The sequence below is a fragment of the Arabidopsis lyrata genome (assembly GCF_000004255.2).
Source record: "Arabidopsis lyrata subsp. lyrata unplaced genomic scaffold ARALYscaffold_5, whole genome shotgun sequence".
NCBI lineage: Eukaryota > Viridiplantae > Streptophyta > Magnoliopsida > Brassicales > Brassicaceae > Arabidopsis > Arabidopsis lyrata.
In genome coordinates, this window is record NW_003302551.1 from 11,798,953 (window position 1) to 11,823,987 (window position 25,035).

General features: G+C 33.1%; 5 protein-coding genes across 5 annotated transcripts; 1 reads left to right on the top strand and 4 right to left on the bottom strand.

Moving 5' to 3' along the window:
* Positions 1-751: 751 nt before the first annotated feature.
* Positions 752-7,381, bottom strand: LOC9313458 (serine/threonine-protein phosphatase 6 regulatory subunit 1). The gene is made up of 19 exons (XM_002877344.2): positions 7,128-7,381; positions 6,611-6,714; positions 6,221-6,307; positions 5,996-6,071; positions 5,810-5,884; positions 5,630-5,683; positions 5,236-5,295; positions 5,043-5,159; positions 4,527-4,621; positions 4,237-4,445; positions 3,697-3,794; positions 3,460-3,563; positions 3,182-3,344; positions 2,853-2,975; positions 2,434-2,516; positions 2,089-2,227; positions 1,987-2,016; positions 1,836-1,906; positions 752-1,742 (listed from the first exon to the last, which is right to left on the bottom strand). Exons 1-19 carry the CDS (start codon positions 7,164-7,166, stop codon positions 1,091-1,093), a joined length of 2,379 nt encoding a protein of 792 aa, XP_002877390.1. The 5' UTR covers positions 7,167-7,381; the 3' UTR covers positions 752-1,090.
* Positions 7,382-8,507: 1,126 nt separating this feature from the next.
* On the bottom strand, positions 8,508-9,851 carry LOC9313459. Its single transcript, XM_002877345.2, has one exon. It carries the CDS (start codon positions 9,559-9,561, stop codon positions 8,668-8,670), a length of 894 nt encoding a protein of 297 aa, XP_002877391.1. The 5' UTR covers positions 9,562-9,851; the 3' UTR covers positions 8,508-8,667.
* Positions 9,852-14,114: 4,263 nt separating this feature from the next.
* On the top strand, positions 14,115-15,843 carry LOC9313460 (phosphoinositide phospholipase C 1). The gene is made up of 3 exons (XM_021026172.1): positions 14,115-14,235; positions 15,349-15,665; positions 15,835-15,843. Exons 1-3 carry the CDS (start codon positions 14,115-14,117, stop codon positions 15,841-15,843), a joined length of 447 nt encoding a protein of 148 aa, XP_020881831.1.
* A 2,608-nt stretch (positions 15,844-18,451) lies between these two features.
* LOC9311787 lies at positions 18,452-19,232 on the bottom strand. The gene has a single exon (XM_021026756.1). It carries the CDS (start codon positions 19,168-19,170, stop codon positions 18,712-18,714), a length of 459 nt encoding a protein of 152 aa, XP_020882415.1. The 5' UTR covers positions 19,171-19,232; the 3' UTR covers positions 18,452-18,711.
* A 4,107-nt stretch (positions 19,233-23,339) lies between these two features.
* On the bottom strand, positions 23,340-25,000 carry LOC9313461 (serpin-Z4). The gene is made up of 2 exons (XM_002877347.2): positions 24,454-25,000; positions 23,340-24,163 (listed from the first exon to the last, which is right to left on the bottom strand). The coding sequence occupies exons 1-2, from the start codon at positions 24,841-24,843 to the stop codon at positions 23,372-23,374; spliced, it is 1,182 nt and encodes a 393-aa protein (XP_002877393.1). The 5' UTR covers positions 24,844-25,000; the 3' UTR covers positions 23,340-23,371.
* Between the last annotated feature and the right edge of the window lie 35 nt (positions 25,001-25,035).

Consider the following 25,035-nt stretch of genomic DNA (forward strand, 5'->3'; position numbering starts at 1 on the left):
AAGTTTTGATTCAATTAATGTTTATGATTAGAGCCACTGGGTTTACTAAATTGTTATTAGGGTTTAGATTTCTTTATTTAAAATACAATCAATCGAATCCATTGAATTTATAGGAGAAGTTTTGTGTTTCGTCGGAGAAAGAGATAGGTTTAAGAGTAGAAAGTGACGGCGTTAATGGAGTTTACGGAGATGGTGTTGATGGAGCATACAAAATTATGGTCGAAAAATCAAGGGTTGTGGCTGGAGCATGGTTTTGGTCGGAGAAGCAAAGTTTTTGTCGGGAGAAGAAGATGACTAGAGATACAGAGAGAGAGCAGGGATAAATTAATAATTACATCTATCCCAGAAATGCCTAAAAACGAAGCCCAGACAATTGTCCCTTCACTCAAATTTTTGGTCCAACAAATGCCCAATTCAGTAATAACCCCCTAAGAATATGGTTTCTAGCAAGGTCTAGCTGGTATGAATTTGTTGGTAGAACCCTTAATCACTGACTTGAAAGCAGCAAGAGTACAACTCTAAAAGGGTTTGTTAGGTTATTTTTCGTTGGTCTCTATGCTCTGGGAGTGGACACAGGACAAGTACCATTGAATTTCCGACCCAACCCTTTCAGGTAATAGATTTTTAGTATCCATACCCTACTAAAAAATTGGGTACCCCTTAACGAAAACAAATACCCGTCATATATGATTCTTTTACTAATGAAGATGACATTTAGACAAGTAATGGATAGCTTCAAAACCCATTTCAGTTGACATTTTAATTCAGAGTTTTTATTATCCACCAACGTGCAACCCTCACGAAAGTCTTTACAACAAGAGTCCCAATAATCAAACGTAAAAAGAAAAGGTGAGTAAAATAAATCCTTGATAGGCATAACGAAAGCATTCAAATTTGAAAAAACCTAAAAGAGCAAATCAGTCACTTGGTAAAATATGCAAAAACAAAAGATGACTTAGACTTATGACTTTAAGACTTAGTAGTACTGTACATTCACACGTACCTTCCCTTCCCTGTCTGTCTCTGTTCGGGAATCCTTCAGACAATGATGTCCCACGTCATCAATCATTTAGACAACGATTGTGTTACGTCATTCAACTACAGTCACCTCCTGATCAACCTTCCAGTAGTTAGTGTCGTTGTACTCCTGCATACTATCATCGGGGCTCTCCTTTCCCGGTGAGGCTGTGGTGGTGTTCCTCTTCATCGGCCCTGCTTCTCCCACTATGCCTTCCTTGAGAGCTTGATCCATTGCCCTTTCGGTTCCTTCTGGCTCAACTCCCACAAACTCAACGTCCTTTCCAAACAATGAAGGTACAGGCGGTGATCTTGGGCTAATCTCATCTTCCGAGGATGAAGAACCGTTTGGGATTCTCACATCAGGCATCTTCACATCATCTTCAGGGAATGGATCTGTAGTGACCGGTGGAACGGATGAAGATGAATCAACACGTTCAATCCATTCCGGTGACAATTCATCTGTACCCACATCTTCGTCAATCTCGATATCAGCGTCTACAGAGACTGCTTCTGAGGTTGAGGCTGTGGCTGCAGCTGAGTCAACAAAAGGGTTCTTGCTTTCTGTAATCAAACAGTCTTCATCTTCTTCATCTCCACCACCGGAAGTTTCATTCAAGCTTACATCTTCCATTGCTTCCTCTGAAGATATCGCTCCTGTTCCTGTGTTTTCGCCCAATTCATCTCCTTGGAACGTGAACCAGTTCGAGTTTGTGAATAAATTGCTGCATCAAGAAAAAACCATTTCATTGGTTTTAGAACCCGTTGTTCTTTTCTATCTGGTACATGGATTGGATAAATTAGATTTGGAAGCTTACTTTGCCTGTTCATCACCAAGCCTTAGAGATGATATAACAACTTCAGCAGATTCATCATCAAAATAGACATCCTACAGAATATGTTAAAGTCAGGCCTATCATAGACAGTGATTTCTTTAAACGTAGAACATCATATAACTATAATGAATACCTCTTCATCTCTGTCATTGGAACCATGATCCTGGAACCAGAAACATGGAATTTAGATTCAGCCAAAATTTTAAGAGATACGATCAGAGAGACTAAGAACTACCTCTCCAGCACCATTGTTCTCTTGCATGTTGTATCTGAACTGGTTCAAGTTATTAGCTAACCCAGCAAGGTCATAATCCCTATCATGAACTTCATCATCGTCACTGTCCCTAGTTCTATCATGTAATGCAGTCGGGCGTCTGCATGCCAAATCAAATAAATTATTATCAAGAGACTCAGTACTCGCACAATTAGATACTGTGCCATCTATTTTTCAAACCCAAATGTTTTTGGACCAAGTTTACTAAGAGAACCTAGCAAGTAAATACTGATATTGTAAATGCATCACTGTAGTTGCATCAATAGGTGTGACAAGAAGCCATAAATGTTTGATTAAAAGACATACCCGCAAACCCAGCGATACACATTCTCAACTGCATTTCGATCATGCAACGTATTCGCTTCCCACTCACCCCAATCGTTATTTTCCTAGAAAAGAAAAACACAACGCATCAGAATGTTGTATGTACCAAACAAAATGCAACTATTTGTACACAAGATCAGACGTAAAAGGATGCCTAAAAATTAGAAAGAAAGATAGTTAGACATGGGACATTTCATTATAGAGGGAATACAAAGTAATTTAAACTGGTTTACTTTCACGAGTACAGAACAGAGTGGTGCAATAGATACAAGAAAATAGATATTCACTCACACCAATTATCACAACTCAAATCGATATATGTAGAAAGATGGTATACTGCAGTTAACAGTAATTCTGCAATCATTGTTACAATAAAACGTTACTGTTTCTGGAAAACGAACCTCAAGTAAAGTCTTTATCTGGTTACTGTTAGTGGACAGCTGAACAAGCTTGTTTGAAATTCTTGAGATATGACCAATATTTCCCACCCGTGGAGCCTGCTTTCCAGCAGCAGCTAATGTTGGCTGCATGAAAGCAGAATCAGTTAATCTATAGCTCAGTACATCTATCTTATCCTTTAGAAAAGTGGAAAAGTGGATACAACGGGTCATTTTTGAATCTGATAAAAAAAAAGAGGTATAATATAATTGCTTCAACCACACAATATGATGTTCCACATTTGTCTCACGGAATTGGGGAAACCAATATGCATGTGCGAAACAATTCATACCTGCTTATCACCAGAAAGAATTGGCTGTTTCTCTGTTTTAATAATTTTTCCAATCAAATCACACTCTCGGAGAAGATGGTCAACAATCTCATCGTTTTTGCTTTCCAAACACGATACTATTATACTCTCCACCTGGTGGTGCAGTGCATTATTATACGGGTACCTGCATAGTTGGAATGAACAATTAAAAGATGAATTAAGCCAAGCAAAACATAAGAGACGTGCAGAAATACAGAACAATTTAAAATTTTGTAATCGATAAAGGGAGAAGTATTTACTCAAAAAACAGATCAAGGACTCTTCTAATAGCTCCTGAGCTGGCTAGTTCTTTTCCTGTCGCTTCACTCCGAGTTTTCAGCAAGACAGCAATGAACTCCACAATCTAAGACAAGCCATCAGCAATAAAAACGAAATCAGGAAAATATTACACAACAGAAAACACACACAAGAGATCCATCTTATGACTAAACCATCTTCCAGTTGACAATAACTAAAATTTCACAATGAAACCTAACCTTCAGCCGATGACTGCCAAGAGGAGGCCTCAACTGCCCATAGGTTGTAGGTAAAATCTTTTCATCAGAGGTCACAATTAAAAGTGCGACAAAGTCACCTGCACCACAGATGAAAGCCATATAGGAAATTCAAGTGGTCCAAGCACATAAGAAGTTGAGTCAAATTTTAAAATATATGTTAAACAAGAATGAGAGCTCAGATATATCTAGCTAGAAAGATGAAAGAATATACGCCGATGCGACTATTAAGAAGTGGAATGAAGCACGAAAATACAGTAATGAAATAATAAAGTAGAAGATTATATCATTGTTGCGAACAAAAAGAGAAGATTATCATTGTTTTGCAAACATTTCTTGTCACTAGGAACAGTATGAGACGTTACTCGTTAGTAGATGTTAGGATGAACCAAAATAGTATCGGATCCGAGCAATCAGAAAAAGACTAATAGAAATGTTATGATGAAAAATATTCAGCAGGAAAACCAGGAACGAATATGAACTCATGTACAGAACACAAAGGGTCATATTTGTTAGACTAACCAAGTCTAGGCAGCATGGTGGCAATAGTCTCCGGATTCACAGAAATTGGAGACTCGAAGATTTGTTGGCCCCTGAATGAATACATAAAGGGGGAAGAAACTACAGATCTTCTTGGGCTCAACAACGAAATGCACACTGAAAGTGTGTGGACAAGGCTAGATTTGGACTGGGGATCTTCGAAAGCATGACCAAATATCCTTCCAACAAAACTGCAAACAAAAAGGTCACTGAATCATCAAAAATACTACAAAAGTTTCAGCATATTTAAGAGAACAAGACATCCTACAAACCTTGAACTAGAGAGTTTGGTAGCCAACGGTGACGGTGCATTTTGAGCGATAGTGCACAGTGTTTCAGCAGCATTTGCATGAACTTCAAGAGAGTTCTGATCCAAACAGTAAATGAAAAACAAAACTCTGAGAATATTCATATTCAAACTAATCAAAATTAGAAAATGCAAGTCTTGTTGTTTGACCGAAACAACAACCACACATGCAGAGAAGTTTCTCTATACCGCGTTTAGGAATTTGGAAGTAGGAAATCAACAACCGCATCAAGAATAAAACAGAGATGTGCAAATGCAGGAGAGTCTTTCCAACTATTCTCTATTGTCTTATAAAGGTAAAACAATGTGCTTTTTCAATAGCTCTGGAGTAGCAGCGACATGAAGAATCAACAGATCCCACTCAATATTAAAATAATAATAAAGAGAAGAAATCAGAAGTAGCTCAAAATGCCCATGCTTCCTAAATTCCAATAAGTTGCAGCAAAACGAAGGGATACACAGTTTAACAGATTATACTCACTGATGGGCTAAGCTTATCAACAATCATTTCAAGCAGATTGCTATCAGCTAACCATTGCATCACATCTAGGTGGTTGGGATACACATGATCATCCGCACCAACCAACCGGATAAGAACCTACATAAATCACATGAACATAAGCTTAAAAGTGATTACCAGAATCAAATGAAAGGATAAGAAAGGGACGGTTTACCTCCATAATGGACGTGATCCCTATCAAATCAACCAGTTGCTGGAAAACATTCTGATGAGCCTGTATATGGTATTTTAAAACATTATTTGCCACATTTATATTGACTTCACACACATAATTCACAAAGTAACAAGTATCAAAGAAATGTGCATCTCAATGATATGCCGAACTATTCAAGGATTTTCTACCTAAGCCACAATGTAATTTATATCGACTTAGTATAACTATCATTAACAGTAGGTCGAAGAAGAATTTCTTGAGCACAGAAAATTACAAGGACAGGGAACATCCAACTTAATATGCTTTCTGCTACACAAATTCTATTTTCAATCAGATCTTCGCATGATTTCCGTGCTATTGCAAGATTTTCGAATAACATCCAAATAGAACTCACTTTTACATAGTTCATCAGCGGGACCGTCTTCCTCAACATGAGGCATATGACAACCTATTCCATAAAGAGACAAGATACATTGTTGGTATGTAACAAACATGTGGAGACATAAATATCTAAAAAGTGTTAAGAACTAAAATTCTAAAATGAACTATTGAAATTGAACAATGAAAACATTACCTTGCTGAAATACCCAGCTAGCATTACACTGTGGGAACGGTTGGGTTCCAAAAAGGAGAAAAGTAGGTTCATTAGCTGCAACAGAAGTATAAACCATTAAATGAGACCAAAGGAAAAGAAACATCAAACTCAAAATAACAAATCTGCATTCACCATAATAAAGGAAGAAGAAAATTAGTATAATACCTCCTCCTCGTCCACCAAAGTCTTAAGAATAACATCAATTTCACAGGTCAAGACTTCAGAGGAGATGAAAGGAAACCTAAAAGAAAAACATGCTTTAAAGTTAAATCAATCTTAGGTTCATGAAAGTTCCCAGAAATATTCTAAATCAGGTAAACTAAACATCTGGATAAAAGTTAATCAGCAAAAGCAAGGGAAGTTATCTCTAACAAACCACAATGCACATACTTGAAAGCACGCTTGCTATCAGCATCTTCAGGAGATTCTTCAACAATAAAACGTAACAACTGTTCCACTTGGGCTCTTTCTCTCAGACTGCAAATGAGCATACAAAATAAAAGCATAAAAGGCCAACATTGCAACTCTTGCTACTACTATGAGAAACTAAAAACTTCCATAATATACCAGAATGGTCCTGCAAAGAAAACATAAGGAAGTATGCAGTGATTCTATCTACTTTTCGTGCAATATCTGCTGACTTGCATATCCTCTTCAATCTTTTTAAGGAATGGTTAATATAAAGAGAAGACACATGTCATTGTACAAACTAAAAACATAACAAATCCTACACATAAACTACAACAAGGTTAAAATAGAAGGACGCCTAAAATGAATTACAAATTTATGAGCCGGCTGTTCAAAGCTCTGCATTCTTGGATTATGTCTTCCTCATCCAATAGTTCTTCCAAAGTGAAATCTTCCTTGTCTAATATCGATTCGACCTGTCAATCGCAACTTCAACATAAGAAAACTAAAACGGATAAAAACTGCACACTCGCCGCAAACTACATCATTCCTATTTAGTTTCTCTCTTCTCTAAACTACATTACCAGCTTCCAAGAACAATTTCACCATGACTATGAAACTATTGGAAGACAAAATCATTGATACACAATAACAGTGGTGTGAAGAAGAAGACAACAAATTCGAAGAAGAATACAATTAACCTCCACATAAATCATTGACAAGCGAATTTATCTTTCATCAATCAGTTCAATAACAAACGAAATCTAAAAACATTTCAGAAATCTTCACTTTGCGTAAGAACAAAGCAGATGCAGAAAGAAACAATCGATTCAGAAAAGGACGATAACAATTCCGAATTCATGTGTAGAGAGACTTTGTATATACTCACCGGTGAAGCAGCAGAGAGAGCAGTCAACTTCCAAAACATGGTGAAAGAAACAAGAGGATGATGAAGAAGAAGAAGAAGAGCTAATTAGATCTCTTCTCAGAGCGAAGAAACTCAATCACTAAAATCTTAGGGCTACTCGTCAAAGAAACTCGCCTGAACAAAAAAAAAAAAAAACCCTAATTTGAGGAAGAAGAAGAAGAAGAGGCACAAAATGAGAAATCACATAATTTTAGAAAGAATCCAAAAAAAAAAAAAAACTCTAATCTCGGTGAGACATAATTCAGCAAATAAATAAATAAAACAATTGAGAAAAAAAATATTATTTGTGACTACTAGTTTCACGATTGGTTTGTATTTGATTGATACGTTGAGATTAGAAGCTTGGTTTAGTTTGGATTAGTGTAAACCGATTTTCGTTTTTTTTTTTTTTTTATATATAACTGCGATTTTCGTTGAGATTAGAAGCTTGGTTTACTTACACATTTTATCGAGTTCAAGTATATTGAACTCCTAAACGTAGTTAAGTAGGATCTTAATTATATATAGTTGCTTCGGAAAATACCAACCTTTTGGGGGTGCAAAAACCGATCTTCGTAGATGAAAGTTGAAACTCGTATAGTTTAGTGCATTTGGTCTAAAGAAATATGATTAGTTGTTCTTAAGCTGCCGTGAAAAGTAATTTGGTTTGCTCCAAAAGTAAAATTTTATTGTTTAAAAAACTTTCATTGATTCCTTTCAAGTTTTAGAGCAAGATTTTCGAGGTTCTAATATGATCTAGTATAGATTATTGGTTTAAAGTACCTTGATCGATCGATCTCAAACCTGGATCAGTCGATCTATGAAGACTTGCCCCATTTTCTTTTTTCATGATCCATCTTTACAGTTCTTACTCGGTTTCAAATAAAAACATATAAATATTTTAGACTCGTTTTAATTATTTTGCATTCTATCTAGTTTTAGACAGTGTTTTGTAATTGTAATCTTGGAGTGACAAATCTCTCACTCTACGGTGTTTTTGGATAAGATTTATGAACTTATGGTTTTATATCAATTCAAATTTATGATGATTTCTTTTAAAAATATATTTTCTTGTTTCTCGATTTTAGGTCTAATTAATCTTCTTATTTGGTTAAGGGATTTCAAAGGAAAATTCATGTTTTGTTAATCTTTGATTGTTAGATTTGGGATACATTTGTTGGGTTTTTCATCTATCATTGTTCTTAATTATAGTCTAACTATCTAAATTTTTTGCATTCTGATTTTCTGAGAATTTCATGTGTCTAATGCCTTTAATCTTCGAATTGATAAGAAATTCTCATAAAATTCCTAAGTTAAATCGTGTTCCAGTTCTATATGGCTAGCAACTATAACATCTTTAAAAATCCCTTCAAAATGAAGCAGCCAAATGTGGTTGGGCTTACATATGATTTTTAATTATTAGACTACAACATAAGATAAATACTTTAACATCACTAAAGTATCGGAACGAAAAATAAAATCTTCTTCTAGCTCTGATCAATTAGCTAGGTAGGTTTGTCCCTCACTCCCTCTTCTCGTACTTACGAGCCCAAATGTTCTTTCCGTATATCTCAAGCTCTTTTCTCTGATCGCCGTCGAGTACGCGGTCCACGGTAGCAACCGAGTCCATGACAAGCCTCGCGAATAATGATTGTTGCCCGCAGCTCCTATTCGCGTTTGCATTGGGAGATTTTTTGTTGTCATGCTGCATGTAAACTCCCTCAACACAATTTTCTCCATATTCCTTGGTAAAGAGCTCAAATATCTCTGCATGAGTCACTGGATAACCACGAGAAAATGTTAAAAACAAGGACCGATCATTCTCAGTGGCGATGCAATTAGCGTTCCAGCCCCATAGACCATGTGGGATGAAAAATAAGTTGTTGGAGAAATTATCTCTATCAACTTCAATAGGCATCACGTTGATGCTTCCGAAAATCGGATGAGGGAAACCGGGGATTCTACGAGGTTGGCGAAGTCTTGTGTCAAAGGAAGGCATTGAAGAAGATGGAAGAACTCGTAAAAGGATGTCGGTAAAGATTCTGGAACAAACAGTGGTTAAGAAGTTCTTGATTCCTGTGATAGCACTATAGCGATTTTTGTAGATTGTTTGGAGTGATATATTCTTTTTCATGTATTTTGCGGTGAGAGGGATTCGGCCAATTGGGGGATTGCTGAAATAAAGGCACCGAAAGCATGAGACAGCCTCGTTAGCAAGACCCACAATGAGTGGATCTGGGAGAGTGAGGATGATTGAGAAAATGTTTTCAAAGCCAAAGTCCTCAAGCCAAAGCCATGTGGCCATGACAAGAAGTGACTCAGCCGGAGGTCTTAAGAATTTGAGGACCAATTTAGAGAATATATCTCTATCTTGAGCATGGAAAACATGTAGTTCTTGTGCGTTGAGACGAGACATAATCGAATTTGACTGTAGAACGTTTGGTGAATGTGAAAGCAATCTATAAGTTGTTGGAATGTATTTTATTATCTAATCTCCTCGTTTTATACACATAAAAGGCCCGTGTTTTAAGGGTTTTTGCAAAAAAAAATACCTCCAACTTGTCATTTTTGCATTTTTACCCTTATCTCCAAAATGTGCAGGTCAATCCCCCTAAATTAAAAGTATACGCAATATAACATGTTCGTTAATGAATGCAAGAGTCTGATTGTCTTATCTAACCACAAATTAGATATTGTATGATTATTTTGAAGTAACAGTTTGTTATGAACATCTTTTTTAAGTTCAAAGATATGAAAATCTTTTTAATTTGGTTTTGTTACACTTACATGTAATGTGGACTAACATGTACAACTCATAACTAAAACAAATTCTTTTCATATGATGTGAACTCATAACTAAACCAATTTGAGGACTAACAAGATTCTTTTCTAGTTTAGCTAACTATTCACATTGAGTTTTAAGGACTAAAACAAAAATAACATAAAAACTTAATTTATATATATAAATAAAAAATCTTTTAGCAAATCATTCTTACTGTACTATACACCAAAAAAGTTCTTAATAAGGTGGTCAATAAGATTTTGTCATGCCTCTATACATTGTATGTAATGATAGGATGCATTATTTTTCCATATGGGCATATTAGAAATGATGTACTAAAAATATATATCCTTTCTGTTTTTCTCAAAAAATATTTTCTTTCTTTATAATTGGTTATGAAAATTTGGAAAATGGTAAATATATGTTTGAATAATTTTGAAAAAAACAGAATTAACCAAATTTAGATAATTAATAATATGGTAATAAAAGATATTTTCTTTTATATATTTATATTACCGTTTTTGGTATATTTCTTACTATTTGTGTTATTCAAATTGATGAAAATGTTGTCTCAAATTTCTCAAAAATACAATATTTACCCAATTTAGTTTTTTAAATCACAATGCAATCCCCGTTAGCATAGTTTGATGTTGATGGTGTGCAAAGTTGCAATAAAAGACAAAAAATCATGCTATATATCTTGTCATTGATACATCGTTGGCTCTAGAAGCTTAGAGTATACATCGTTGGCTCTAGGTGGAAAAGGCAAATATAAGCTATTAATTGTTAAAGTTAAATGAAATATATTGATAAGTTTGGAGGAAATCTTAGTAGTAAAATAGTTTCTCTCAATTTTATTCATTAGCCAATAGGCTTATTTATACAAATATCATAACTTGATTAGCAAGTTCTTTACATATATATAATAGGAAATCTACTTATTTAATAATAAGAATATATTATACAAATGTTAACTTTCTTTTCAAGTCGATCTCGTAATCTCCGAGATCTCCTAACATATATATAGCTTGTTAGTATTGTGGTATAGAAGTTCATTTCAAAAATGAAAAATAAACGGATAGATTTTTATTATGACAATAAGAAAGTATGAAGCTGAGCAAGAAGATGAAGTTACACTAAATGAAACTAATGTTGATGATCATAGTCTTTGAATAATTGATATACATACTACGTAGTTTTTTATCGGTTTTTTGTTTTATAGGATTTTAATAGGTGTTTACATATTTCTAGGTCGTCGTTTAATGAGTTTATTTTTCACTGGTTCCAAATATGGAACACCCTTTATCGACCAAGACTAGCTAGCTCCCACACATGACACATCTCAAAATAGTACTTGTAGTTGTGTAAATTTGTTATATTGGTCACTGTAATATTCATTTTAGGAGTTCAGATGTCACAGTTAATTAGATACTTAGATTGATCAACGAAGGTTTCGGACTTTCAGTCTAAAAGATCAAAATATGTAGCTGTAGAAATTATTAAATCTCATGAACTACCTCACTGATAAATCTCAACGTACATCAAATTCTGTATTTGGGCTAACTGTAAGTTGGGTTGGGCTTTTTATAACCGTGAGCCATTTTACTTTCTCCTAATAGGTTTTTATTATAGGCGTGAGAGCTCACTCATCTTCCCACATGCATTACATGTTGCAGACTCTCCAACAAAACTTGGTCACCAAAACGTTACCAAAACATTTCCGAGGAAGTAAAATGATCGTAATGTTGATTAGCTTTAGCTAACGATGGATATTGTTGATTCGAAAATATTATATGGTAAAAACCTTTAAATATGATTTTTTTTTTCTTTTTTTGGATTACCGAGAGAATCTCAAACCGAACGTCACACTAACCCTCATGGTCTATAGAAATCTGATTTTCTTGCTACTAAAGGTGTTTACGGTGGTCGACCTGCGAAGTGCAAGACCTCCCACATATGATATAATAAGATTTTGGTGTAACTATTAGAGCAGCCCAATCATTGAGAAGAAAATAGCTCATTAGCCCACGTGGCGGGTTTTCATCAAAATAGATTCACATATAAATTCGTCTAATGAGAAGAAGAGAAGTATCTCTCCATCTTATATGAAATTTTTCTAAGAAAATTCATTTGTATTTTTGGTGACAATGTAATCTCTTTTCTCTTTAACATTTCTTGCACAATAGAATTTTCATGATGTATTCAATTTCCAATCTATTTTATCTCTTTTAGTAAACTCTACTAGAGCTAGAATAAGCTTGCTTCGGATTCTCCCACTCTAACAACCGTAGAAAACTTTTGCTTGTATTTTTTTGTAAAGTTACTTAAAAGATTTGAACATATAACTAAACAATAAAATTTGGGACAGAGTCTAAGCATTCTCAAAGGCTCAAAGCCTCAAGGATTCAGTTTTCTTTATGTTTCTCAGAGTCTTTGGTTATATATAATTAACCAAAAGAGCGTGTGGATTTGATCAAGGATCAAGAACTGGTTGGTCTTGGGTTCGAGTCCTTGGAGTATTTAATAAGTATGCTTGTTAATGGGCTTAATATTTTAGGTTTGCTTTAGGAAACAAAACATTACGGCCGGCTCTGCATACTGGAAGGGAAAACAATTAAGTATACGACAATCAACTTCAAGCTTTATTTGTAATTTTTTTCCAACTTGTATTTGTCACTTACTATTATATCAAGACCATGTATAAAGTTGTAATGATTTATAATATCAGATTTAAAGTAAAATTCTTATTAATAATATGTAAATTTACTAACAGACGAATTTCAAAACTAGTCATAATTAGATGTTAAAATTCGGTTTTAAAAACGGATGACTCTAACTGATATGGACCGTTGATCTAACGACGTTGTGTATTTACACATATATACATAGATATATTATTTTTATCAAAGTGTGCGAATTGTTCTTATCACCAAAACCAGTTTATGTGAAACTGTTAGAAATATCAAGATATGGTTGTTATAGTGACTAGTGAGGAGGACCAAAGCATTGACCATACCCATAATGTCCTGGGTCATCACCTTTAAACTATAAAAATTGGCCTTTCGGTATTCTAAGAGTCAATCTTTGTCGAGTGAAAATCGAAACAAATAATGCTTTCAGTTTCGTTCACCATTGGAAGTTGAAGCTGACATGACTAAGTCTAAGTCATCAAAGTGTGTTAACTAAGATCATTAAAGTCAAGTCAATGGTTGTTTTGATGTTGAGTTTAATATGTGAATCACTAAGATCATTAAAAGATTTGTAGTAAAAGGTTTTGAGAATCCAAATCTTGTGGAATTGTGTTTGTCTCTACATTCTGATTTTTACATTTTAACATATTCAAAAAAAGATATAATATGAGAGATTAATAAATCAAACAAAAATATATCAGCCAATCATTGGATCGATTCTGCACAACTCTATACCTACAAGACCGACTCTATATTTTAGCTAGTTTAGAAAAATCTATTATCATCCAGCATTCTCGTTTTGAATAGTTTATTTGATCAAAAATTTATGTTTGGGAGGTTCTCACTTTGGACCATTCTATATAGAATTGATGACAAGGTCGAACCATGGATGTTCAAGATATCAACTTATGTCTTAACACTAGGCTATATGCAACTATCGACAGAAATTAAGAACGTTTAACTTGAAAAATAAAATAAAATTTGGCTACATGTAATAGATAACAAGGTAAACATTGGGTTTGCAATAATATATTTGTGTTATGTAGAGAGATATTATAATATAATTTATATGGATAATCAATGGTACACAACACTTTAGCACCAAATTTAATCTTTGATTGTTAGTGAAAGTGGTTAGTGGCCACATCTAAAAGCAATGATTTGTTTTATTGTACATTGAATAATGGGGGACATAGTTACAAAATGTTTTAAGAGAAGTGGACATTTAAAAAATATACTATATCCTATCGTCAAGTGGACAAAAATAAGTTTTTACCTCCCAAACGCTCAATTTAGAATATACCAACACGACTAGATAGAAGTAGGGTTTTCGAGGACATGTTAGAATTCTGAGTTTTGGTCAATACAATTTGAGATCCAATATATTGTTTGATGGAATACTATTAGAAATATGGTCTAACTTAACCCAAAAGCTAGTTCAAGAGTTAAGAATTGCCACATCTTATATATATTGCCCAAAGATCTTAATTTCAAGCAATGTGGGATATTCTAATAGGCCTCCTCGAGATGTGGGTGAGAAACGGTCCAACGGGAAACAACCCAAGCCCAACATCTCGGAAATACAACAAGACATGCCACTTATATGGGTCACATAGGTGTAAAACCATTTTTATGGGAAATTTGCTTGTTGGGCCAATCTTGGACTCTGATACAATATTAGGAATGTGGTCTAACTTAACCCAAAAGCTAGTTCAAGAGTAAAGGATTGCCACATCTTATATATATTGCCCAAATACCTTAATCCCAAGCAATGTGGGATATTCTAATAAATACTTTGGAAGAGAAAATACCACATGTCATGATCGGAAAAGAGGATTATACATCTTTTTGATCGGAAAAGCATTCTAAGATGTTGATAATATGGATATGGACATCAAACATAATGCATAGCCTGCTTTTATTGATTCGGGACAATGGTTCGTCCGTCAAAACTATTCAGAATTTAACTTTAAAGTTTAGCTTTCATAAGTTTTATTATATGAGATTGTCCGTTGTACATCAGTCGTATACTGATCATTCCGGAAAACATATCGCGAAGATCTCAACTCTTATCTTTGAAAATGTTTTTGAGACACATGTCACATCATTATTAGTAAGCGCAAAATCTTTGTTTTAGAAAATTTAATTGAAATTTTTTTTTATTTTTTATTAATTATATCATATGCTTCTAAAAGTTTTTTTTTTGTGTATCATTTTATTTTCCTGAATTATTTAAGAGTCTTAAGTAAATTACAAACACGTAAAATTTTATTCATCTTCATCTTTATTCAACTAATTTCTCTAATATTTACCGTTTAAAGTTTAGACCCTCAGTTTTTTTTTTTTTTTAAATCTAGTGGCAATATCCTAAAAAATATTGGAAACAACTAGCTTGAATATTTCTCTAATCAATACAATAAAAACACTAGGTTTCTCTCCTGATCTGACACATCAACTTTTTCAACTTTCCTGGATGTGACAAATCATTAAAAACGAACTCCAATCAAAACATTTTAAATAATACAGCTCAGCATTTTCAATATTACAGCTCAGCATTTTAAAGATTACGAGCTTAATCTCAACAAAGCCACCAAAAGAGTATCTTCAAACCCAAATCTCTCAAGGTTCAACAACGGATGAATTTATTAGAGCTAAAGCAAAAAAAAAAAAACAGAGTTAAAATAACCATTAGTGTATCTTGATTTTTTTTTAGAGTCTTGTGTTGTGACAGATGCAGAAGAACTGGTTCAAGAAAAAGATGAGGAGAGTGCAGCGATCGAATACAGAGACTTAATCTCGATTCACGTTGGGAACCACAAAGGAGGGTTGAAGAACTGCTTAAATGGAGATCCTAACCGAGACATACGGTTAAGCATGAGTGAGCAGTGGCTTGAGACTTTGGCTAAAACTCGTGGACCTGATTTAGTAAAGTTCACGCAGTGGAATCTTTTGAGGATATATCCCAAGACAACACGGTTCGACTCGTATAACTATGATCCTCTCGTTGGATCGATTCATGGTGCTCAAACGGTTGTCTTCAATATGCAAGTAATAGTTTTAAGTTTTAACACTATCCTCTCTAGCATAAGCATAAATTTTCAATATTTATGAAGCATTGAATTAAGTTCATTATTGCACAAGATATAACTAAAATAATATTGTGTCTCTCTGCAATTCTAGACTGAGAACATGTTTTGATTTTTTGTTGAACTTGAAGATAGAATAATGTACTTTGTACCATGGAGAATGTTTTGCAATACTTAATTTCAAGGAAACAATCTCAAGCACTGTACCAAAACTCTTGTCATTGTTTTGTTAATTGGAAGTAGATTGCTTTTGACATTTGAGACATAGCTTAAGTTAGATTAGATCAATCTTTTTCTCTCTGCAAAGAAAGCTAAAATTCCGCTTTGTGAATTTTGTTGAAGTTCAAGATATGAAAAGATAATGGAAGTTTAATACAAAGTCCGCTTGTGTTGTAAGCAGTGTTTAGTGATTCTGAATTCTAAAGAATTGATTCAAGCATGGTGTATCACAAAATGTATGTTTTCAAAATAAAATAAAATGTCTACATAAAAAATAAAATTAACTTAAAACATAATGTATTTAGTTTTTTGGATCTTTGCAAAGTACGTCGTTGAGAAAGATCTTTGGTGAGATGAAGAAGAAAGAGAGGGTCCGAGTCAGAATAAACCGACCCATTAGAAGTGTATAAATGTCAATAGCAAGTTTAGGAGCATAGAAGAGAAGCAAAGCTGAGTGAGAGTTTGCAAATGATGTCTAATAAGATGCAATTCACCTATTATATCTTCTGCATGTTTTCAACTTTATATATATCTATACTAGTCTATACTAGTATTTTTGCAACACTTTGGTGACGGTGGGTAAAAATGCTTCCGGGTATATCGGATACCCGACCCGTTCCTTCACAAAAAATTTGTTGGGTCGGATTATATTTAACCCAACTCATACACCGGATATTCCATATTTAATAATTTAGATATTTAGAAGATTTGATTAAGATTTATAATTATGATTCTCCTATCATCTTTGTTTGATTTGTTTTTAACTGTTTCGAATCATCATATAATACATAAAGTAAAAAAAAAATCAATTTTTTTTTCTGCATATACTGTGATTCGAAATTTATAAACCGGACATATATTATCCAATTGACGAAAGTGTGTGTTCAACGTTCTACATCAATTAAAATATTTAGACAATGATTCAGAATCATATCATAAATAAGAACATTAATAAAATAAATGAGTTTTTTGGCGGGACGGGTTTGGCGGGACGGGTTTTTGAATCAACAATAATAAAAAATTAAAATATCATTAATCCGCCGCTTCAATACGGATTAAATCTTTTTTTTTTAATACCACATATATTAGACATATTAAATCAGTCTCATTTAGAAAAGATTGTATAAAACCAAAAATTACCCCGTGGTATAATGTTACTTAATAACAATATTTATAAAATTTTAAAATATCAATAACATGCCGCTTTAATACATATTAAATCTTTAGTTTATTAAAATATAAATATTTTAGAGAACGATATGATTTGTAAACTTTTATATATAATAAATAATCATTAAATTTTAAAATAAAAACAAACCACGGGACGGGTTAAGAAATTATGGAACGGGTTATATTTCGGAAAGGATTTATATGGCGGACGAATTTGAATCAATATTTATATACTGCTTTAATTACGGGTTAAATCCTCAGTTTATTAATAATTGTCTCGTGGACTCGTGGTATACCGTTACTTAATAACAATTGTAAACTATAATATAAATAAATATGTTATAAGGAGATACAATTTACAAAATATTTTTTTATACTAACTTTAAAATTAAATCATCCCGCGGTGTACCGCGGGTTAAAATCTAATATATATATATGTTACTATTTAAATTCAAGTTTGGATACTCTTTTGTTTTTGTTACTGAAGAAACAACAACTTTCATTGAGTAAACAAAAAAAATAAGTTTCATAGTGGTGCTGCAATGGGTTACTAATGTTGTTGCAAGGCGTAACAAAAAAGGCGGTGATTCTTGGAGGAAGCAAGATACGTGGAATACATTTGTTTCATGAAAGGTTTTGGAAGAAAGTAGTAGGCAATTGGATCCTCCCAAACATATATTCCACTTCTAGAGAACTTGTTACTCTTTAGTGATGAAGAACATAAGCTAAAAAATTTTCTCCAAACATCTTTTTATTCATTTTAAGTAAAAGATTTTAGTTTGACTTATAGTTAAACACATTTAAGAAATATATCATGCGGCATAGCGCGGGTTTTAATCCCAATGTAATCATAAAACCTCGAAATCACATAAATTGCATGCCCCTTTGCTACCTCAACAACAAACCCATGATCACATAATTTCTCTTCCACAAATTAAAATTAATCAATTTCATTTACATCCACACTTCTAAATAAATAATCAATTTCAATTCTAATAAATATTATACTCCAATATATAGGTCACATATATGCAGAATTCATAAAAATTGTCAATAAATCTTAAATGCACTCACTCGTGGACAAGGCAGATGTCAAACAAACTTTTATGAAAAATGGTCTATTCTAAATTATTCATTTTGTTTTTAACATAAAAATATCTTAAATTTTCATTACTTGAGAATAATTCTTTATCAAAAAAATTAGTCACTTTCATGTAATTGTAACCTCTACTTTTCTCACCAACCCCACCCACATCAAACCCCAAAACCCCACCAATAATTAATCTGTTTGTCCCTATTTCCTATTATAATCCAATTTTACCCCACAAGTTTTTCTTTGTTGCTAAAGTACCCCACAACTTTTTTAAAGTACGAATTTCACCGATTTGGAATTTGGTAGTACAATAGTTACAGTACAAAACTTTTTTTGGATAATAATAAAATATAATCCAAGATACTCAACATTAAAAACTTTGCAATATACCGAAAATTACAATATAAAAAAGAAGGCATAATCTAGAAAATATTATATGCTTCTTCTTCTCACCAGTTATTTAGTAAAAATTGTTATTAAGAAAAAACTAAACCCCAAAAAAAGAGAACCTTATACTTTTAAGAAATTAATCTAAAAACCCAGTCTTTTCCAAAATTGCATTTCGAACCCTACTCATATCTCTTCCTTTCAATGTCCTTCCAATTCCTTCATGCACAGAGAACGAAGCCATTCTCGTCTTCGCCAAATACTCATGCGGCGGCAATTTTCCACCGTCTCCGTCGTCATCGTTATCGATGCTTTTCCGACGGATGTGACGATTTTCCTTCCCGAGAATCTTAGACCAGTCCGGTACATTCATCGGAAGTGAAGAAGCTACCGTCGTGGTGGTTACGGTTGCCGGAGATGATCTACGGTTTGATGTGATGAGTTTCCGACGAAAATCAGGCGAATCGGAGCGGGTTGAGTATAGATCGGACTCGTCGAACTCGAATTCTGAATCTCCGGTGATGTGGTAAGTCCGATCTGTTGGAAGGAAGCGTTGACTCGGCCGTTGGTAATAGCTTTTTCTCGTCGTCGTTGCCATTGAAGGAGAAGAAGCAATTTGAGTTTTTTTTTTTTTTTTTTTTTTTTTTTTGAGTTTTGGTTATAACTTATGAGAGAAGTCTCTGAAGAGTCTCTCTGCTTTTATAAATGTTTTCAGTTGTGAAAAAAAAGATAAAAGACCCGATTTTTTCTCTTCGTTAACTTCTAGTTTGCGTCGAGTGAAATGACGTTAATACCCTTTTGTTTGTGGTTGAGGAATATTACATGCGGCAAATTTATAATGGTTTGTGGCATATTCTGAAAACCTATGTTGCATGGAAACGGAAATGGAAACGCGGAAACGAAACGTTTCGGAAACGGGAAACGAGTTTTTTTCTAAAGTTAAAGAATGGAAACGTTTTGGAAACGTATATATATATAACCAAACCTAAAAGAATTTAAAAGAAAAATATGTTTTAAACAACACAAATCCAAAACATAAACTATTAAATAGTTTAACTAAAATTCTAAAAAATTAAGATTAAAAGGCTCGAATTCAAATATTTAGACCAATATTTTCATTCTCATTTTCATTAGTTCCATCAAAGATTATATAAAACTGTTTCTAACTCTGGTTCGTCGAGAAAAAGATCTTAAAACTCGAATCTCCCAAAATTATTTATATATATTATAAATCTTAATATTTTCATGCTATTTATTAAATATAAGTTTCCAAATTAAAAAGAAAAAATATTTGTCATGTTTCCAAAACGGAAACGTGAGTTTCCATCGTGTTTCCAAACAGAGATTTTTAAGAAACGTGTTTCCGTGACGTTTCTTGGTGTTTCCGAGAGTTTCTGTTTCCGAAACGTTTCGGAAACGGGAAACGGACCTCGAAGAAAGTTTCCATGCAACATAGCTGAAAACCTTTTGTGAGTGTTTTTTTTTTCAAATCTAACTACATGAATCCAAGCTCTTTTTTTTTTGGATAGATTATATTTTATGATAAAAGATACAACAATGATGATCCAAGAAATAATTCCGAGACCTAAAAACTAAACAATATTGAGAACTAAGCCGACAGATAACAAGATATCATCGGAAGCTAAAACCCCAAAAAGTGAAGGAAAGGAAATATAAAATCAACAACATAAAAAAAAATGTCGTAACTAAGACAAGAGAAACACAAGCAATAAAACCAGAATCTAACACCAAGCAACTCGCCTGCCACCGAACTACATAAGCGAATAGCTTGACAAAGTGGCTAACCGAAAGGGACGAGAAAATCCATGGCAACGGACAGGGCCGGTCTTAGGTTTATGGAGGCCTAAAGCATTTTTTAAAGTGTAAGAATTATCTGAACCTGAAAAGGCAAAAATTGTTAAGAAAAAGGGTAAAAATATTTGTGGTTGCTCGAACCCACGGCCTCAGGAAGTGTCCAAAGCCTACATAATCATCCAAGCTACCTAAAATTATTAGAAATAACTTCCATAACTTTAATATATAAATTGGGGTCTAAAACACATGTTTTGGCTGCTTTATGGATGGGCCGGGCCTGGCAACGGAGAGCGACTCTTCCTTAAATAAAGACTACCTCACTAAGAGAATCAAACATCCATACTAGCAAAAAGGGAACTAGGACGGACCAATTAGAACTAATCATAACTCCTGAAAACGGCGAAATTGGAGAATGCAAATAAACCACTATTGTCAACGCCTAAGAATTCAAGCTCATATGTATTTACATTTTTTTTTTAATTAAAGAATTTCCTCTATTTTTTTAGTAATATATGAATTTAATAAAACAAAATGTGTGAAAGATTGAACGAAACCGTAAAACGTACACCGTCGTCATTCTTATATATCGTAATGGTATATTAGATTAGTTTGGCTTTGTTGTTGTTTTGTTTTAATGCTATACTAGATCTGGACCCGCACGTTCGTGCAGGGTAAATTTTATAAAATTGTTAATCTTAAAATTTTTTAAAAATAGTTAAAAATTATATAAAATGTGAAAATATTATAGTTTTGATTGATATACAGTAGTGTTACAAAAACAATTTTATTTTATGTAGTGTATTAATAGTTTGGTGTAAATGGAAAATTTATGGTTAGTGAAGAGTTGTGTGTAGATGTTTTAAAACAATAGTGTGTTAACCATGGGAAAACACATGATAATTTTTTAATTGTTGTAATAATAATTTTCTAAATTAATCTTTAAACTGATTATATTATTATATGGTCCGACAATTTTAATGTAGTGATACATGTGTTACATATGTTATTTTTTATGTAGTGGGCAACATTTTATAGGTTACTAATAAAGTCTTATTAGCCTAATATATATTTACTGATTTTTTAAAATTATTATATTTAATTAAATAAATCAAAACATGAGATGAAAGTTTGGATTGTCTAGAGCTTATGAATTGCATTCAAATCAGAAAATATTTCGAGATTTTGACGAATCTAAAATCTCTAATTTATTCGAGGAATATTCTATATTTCAAAATACAAAATATCTAGTTTATATTATATTTGGGAAATATAATAACTGTTTCTTAAAACATTGGAATAATCAAATTTGCTTTTTTATTTCTTCCATCTAAACTAATCAAAATTAATTAGTATAGTTTTATTATGGAAATTTTAAAAATCAAAAATAAACTATTGTTTGTTATTTTTCAATTATATTAAATTGGACTGTCGTTTCCGGAAATATCTAACATTACCTTGCCAAATTAAATAAGTTAACATATCTACAATTTCAAAAAAAAATTCTTCCATTAATCATAATTTATTTTTATATTTTCTTAAAGAAATAAATTAAAATCGAAAATATATGATGATATTAAATTGATTTTTTTTGTTTTCCGGAAATATTTCAAAATATATTACGAAATTAAATAAGTTTACATATATACAATTTTGAAATTAATAGTTAGATTTTTTATGGAAACTACTTTAAAAGATTTCTATAAATTTTGGGTAGTTATTAATTTGTTTATTTTATGGGAACTACTTCAAACAATTTCCATAAATATTGGGTAGTTATTAATTTGTTGATTTAATTTTGGATTTTGTTTTATATAAAAAAACAAATATCAAATGGATATTATATTTTTATTCTTTTTCAAATTTAAAAATACCAATGGCATTCTTTGTAATTAATTTACCAAAATAAGGTTACTTATGTTTGAGTGATTCCCAATTAATAGTATAGATATTAGTGAAAGTTTCTAACGTTTTTTAAGTAAAATATCTTTCTTTTTATGGTAAAAGGTTTAGTACTATATTTTCCTAAATTTTCGTATTTTATTTTTGTAGATTCTTAAAGAATATGGAGAATATTCTAAGTTAAATAAGTTCAGTTGTCCTATATTTTCGTTTTAAGATTTGTTTCTTTAACTGTGGCGTAGAAGTTTCTTTCTTAGATATAGCTTGATGACGTGAGTCTAAAATATTTGAAGGTTATAACTTATAACAAAGGAAGAATACTGATTAAGAAGATATCATTCAAAACTACACATTCATTAGATTTCTGTGCGTTTAGCAAAATTGCATATATCCAAAATTGACCTCACTGGGTAAACGTTTTTTTACAGGTACTTCACATTAGTAACTTAGTTACTTCTCATTTTCACTGAACATAGTCGCAAAATATTGGGCTTCAAATAGTTTAGAGCCTAATTAAATTTAACTAATAACCACTTTATATCAAATGCTAACCCATCTAGTGGGCTGGGCATGTGTAGGTATTTTTGAATTTTACCTGCTTCAATATTCTTTGCGGATTATAAAATACTTTTGGATGAAGTTTAAAGCAAAACGCGTTAAAGATCGAAGATGACGGAAGATCTAATTACATGAGGCTCTGCATTGATCGCTCTCACATTTGAATCGATCAATCGGTGTGACATGATCCTGTGATGCGGTTGTGTATAAGATATGCTTTCATATTTCAAAAACCTATCGTCGTGCGGATTTTTGTAGAAGGTTCAAACTACTCCAATTCGAAAAAGTAAGTATACGGAAGTTACGAAGAGATACACATGATACCCTTATTCGACTCGACCTAATTGCAACTCCGTTAAAAAAGATGAAACTACCATAAGAAATTTACTATATATCCATTAGTCAAAAATCAGTTTTATTGTTAGACACCAAGCAAAAAAAAAAAAGACGAAATTCAATGGCTATTTTACAAACCTAATTCCATCAAACCAAATATAAACACACAAAAATACAACAAATAATTTCAATCAATGTTTTGAAGGATCAAGAACTTGACCCATGAACAAAATCACTCCACTCTTCTCTTCTCTCACTGTGAATAGAAATGGATGGTCAGCTACGAAATCTCCCATCAACAACATGTCCTTTGTCATGCTGGCAACAGAAACGGCAACAGCTTCAGTTCCCTCTTCATCCACCTCAATGCAAGCTTTGTGAAAAAAATTTGAGACGTACAAATTCTCGGCAACACATAGATTCTCGGGAATGGAAGGCGACTCAACCATCTCGGTTAGACTACCATGTGTAAATGGTAAAGTCAGCCCCATTTCCTTCAAAACATCTGAAGCTTTAAATTCAAAAGAGAACTTAAACTTGGGAACTCCGAACGGTTCCACTAATATACGCTGGCGCGGAATATGGTTATCAAGAAATCCGGGTTTGGAGCTTATTTCGTCAAGCAGAGTAGGTAATCCATCTTTGTCATTAGGAAGATAAATGTACATGGCGAATTGACGTTGATCCTCTACATAAGGAAGGCGCAAAACTTTGTAACCATCATAATATTCTAGGTATTGCTTCTTGTAATTGGTCATGAAGGGGACTTTCACCGTGGTGCCGTCAAGAAGATGGAAATCGTTATTTTTTGTTAACTTTGCATCAAATTTTTTGCTCCAAGCTCCTTTGAAGTACACTGCATTTGCAAATACTAGCGTACTTTCACGGATAGTCTTGATAGAATCGTGTGAAAGAATCTCTTTGATGAGTCCATTGGTGTGGGCTTCAGCCCATGTATTCACTTCATTAATCACTTCAGCAGGCTTCAACATAAGTGAACAACAAATTAACCAATCATTAAAAAAAATTCAATGTAATAAACATAACCCACACAATGAGAAAAATTGCAACATTACTCTAACGTATCTCACATCTAAAGAAAGATATGTTTCATATCCATTTTGATAGTTAGTTTTTTTTTTTTTTTTTTGATAAGGTTGATGCACTTGCTAATTAGTTTCAAGTTGGAAACTCATGAAACCTCGATGGTTACCCAAGAATTTGAGGCAAACAAATTCAATAAGAATTGCGAAAACATATATAGAGGAATTACTTTGGTTGCGAAGTCAGCTTGACTACAAGTAGCGTTATAGGAGTTCTCCAAAAGATCTTTAAAGGAAGGCTTGAAGGATAAAGATTTGTCAATCCATACACCATAAGCCGTAGATAAGTGCAAGTCATTTCTCTCCAATCCATCAGCGAAGGCAACAGATACGGTCTTGGCCAAGACCGCGTTGAGGTGATCCGATGAGGGTAACGTGAGGAATGATAGGATTTGTTCTTTGGTGACGCAGTTGGAACCAGCTGCGATCAAGCAGAGCAAAATATTGATTGACATTGGTGAGAAGACGAGGTTGGAGCCGTTGGCAACGGTAGCGATGACATGCTTTGCTAGTAATACCATGACGTCGTTTTGATTCTCCGTTGATTTTCCCAACTCCATGGTTTGTCCTTTTTTTGTTTAGACGAGAGAGAGGCGTGGGGACGAATGGTGATGAATATGATATCTTGTTTCAAAATAAATTTGAATAGTCATCGACTCATCACCTTAGCCACGATTAGTCGATTATAAAGTAAATAAAGTAACTTTTATGAAATTTGTTTTTGTTGAACATGTCAACATTTGAATAGTCAT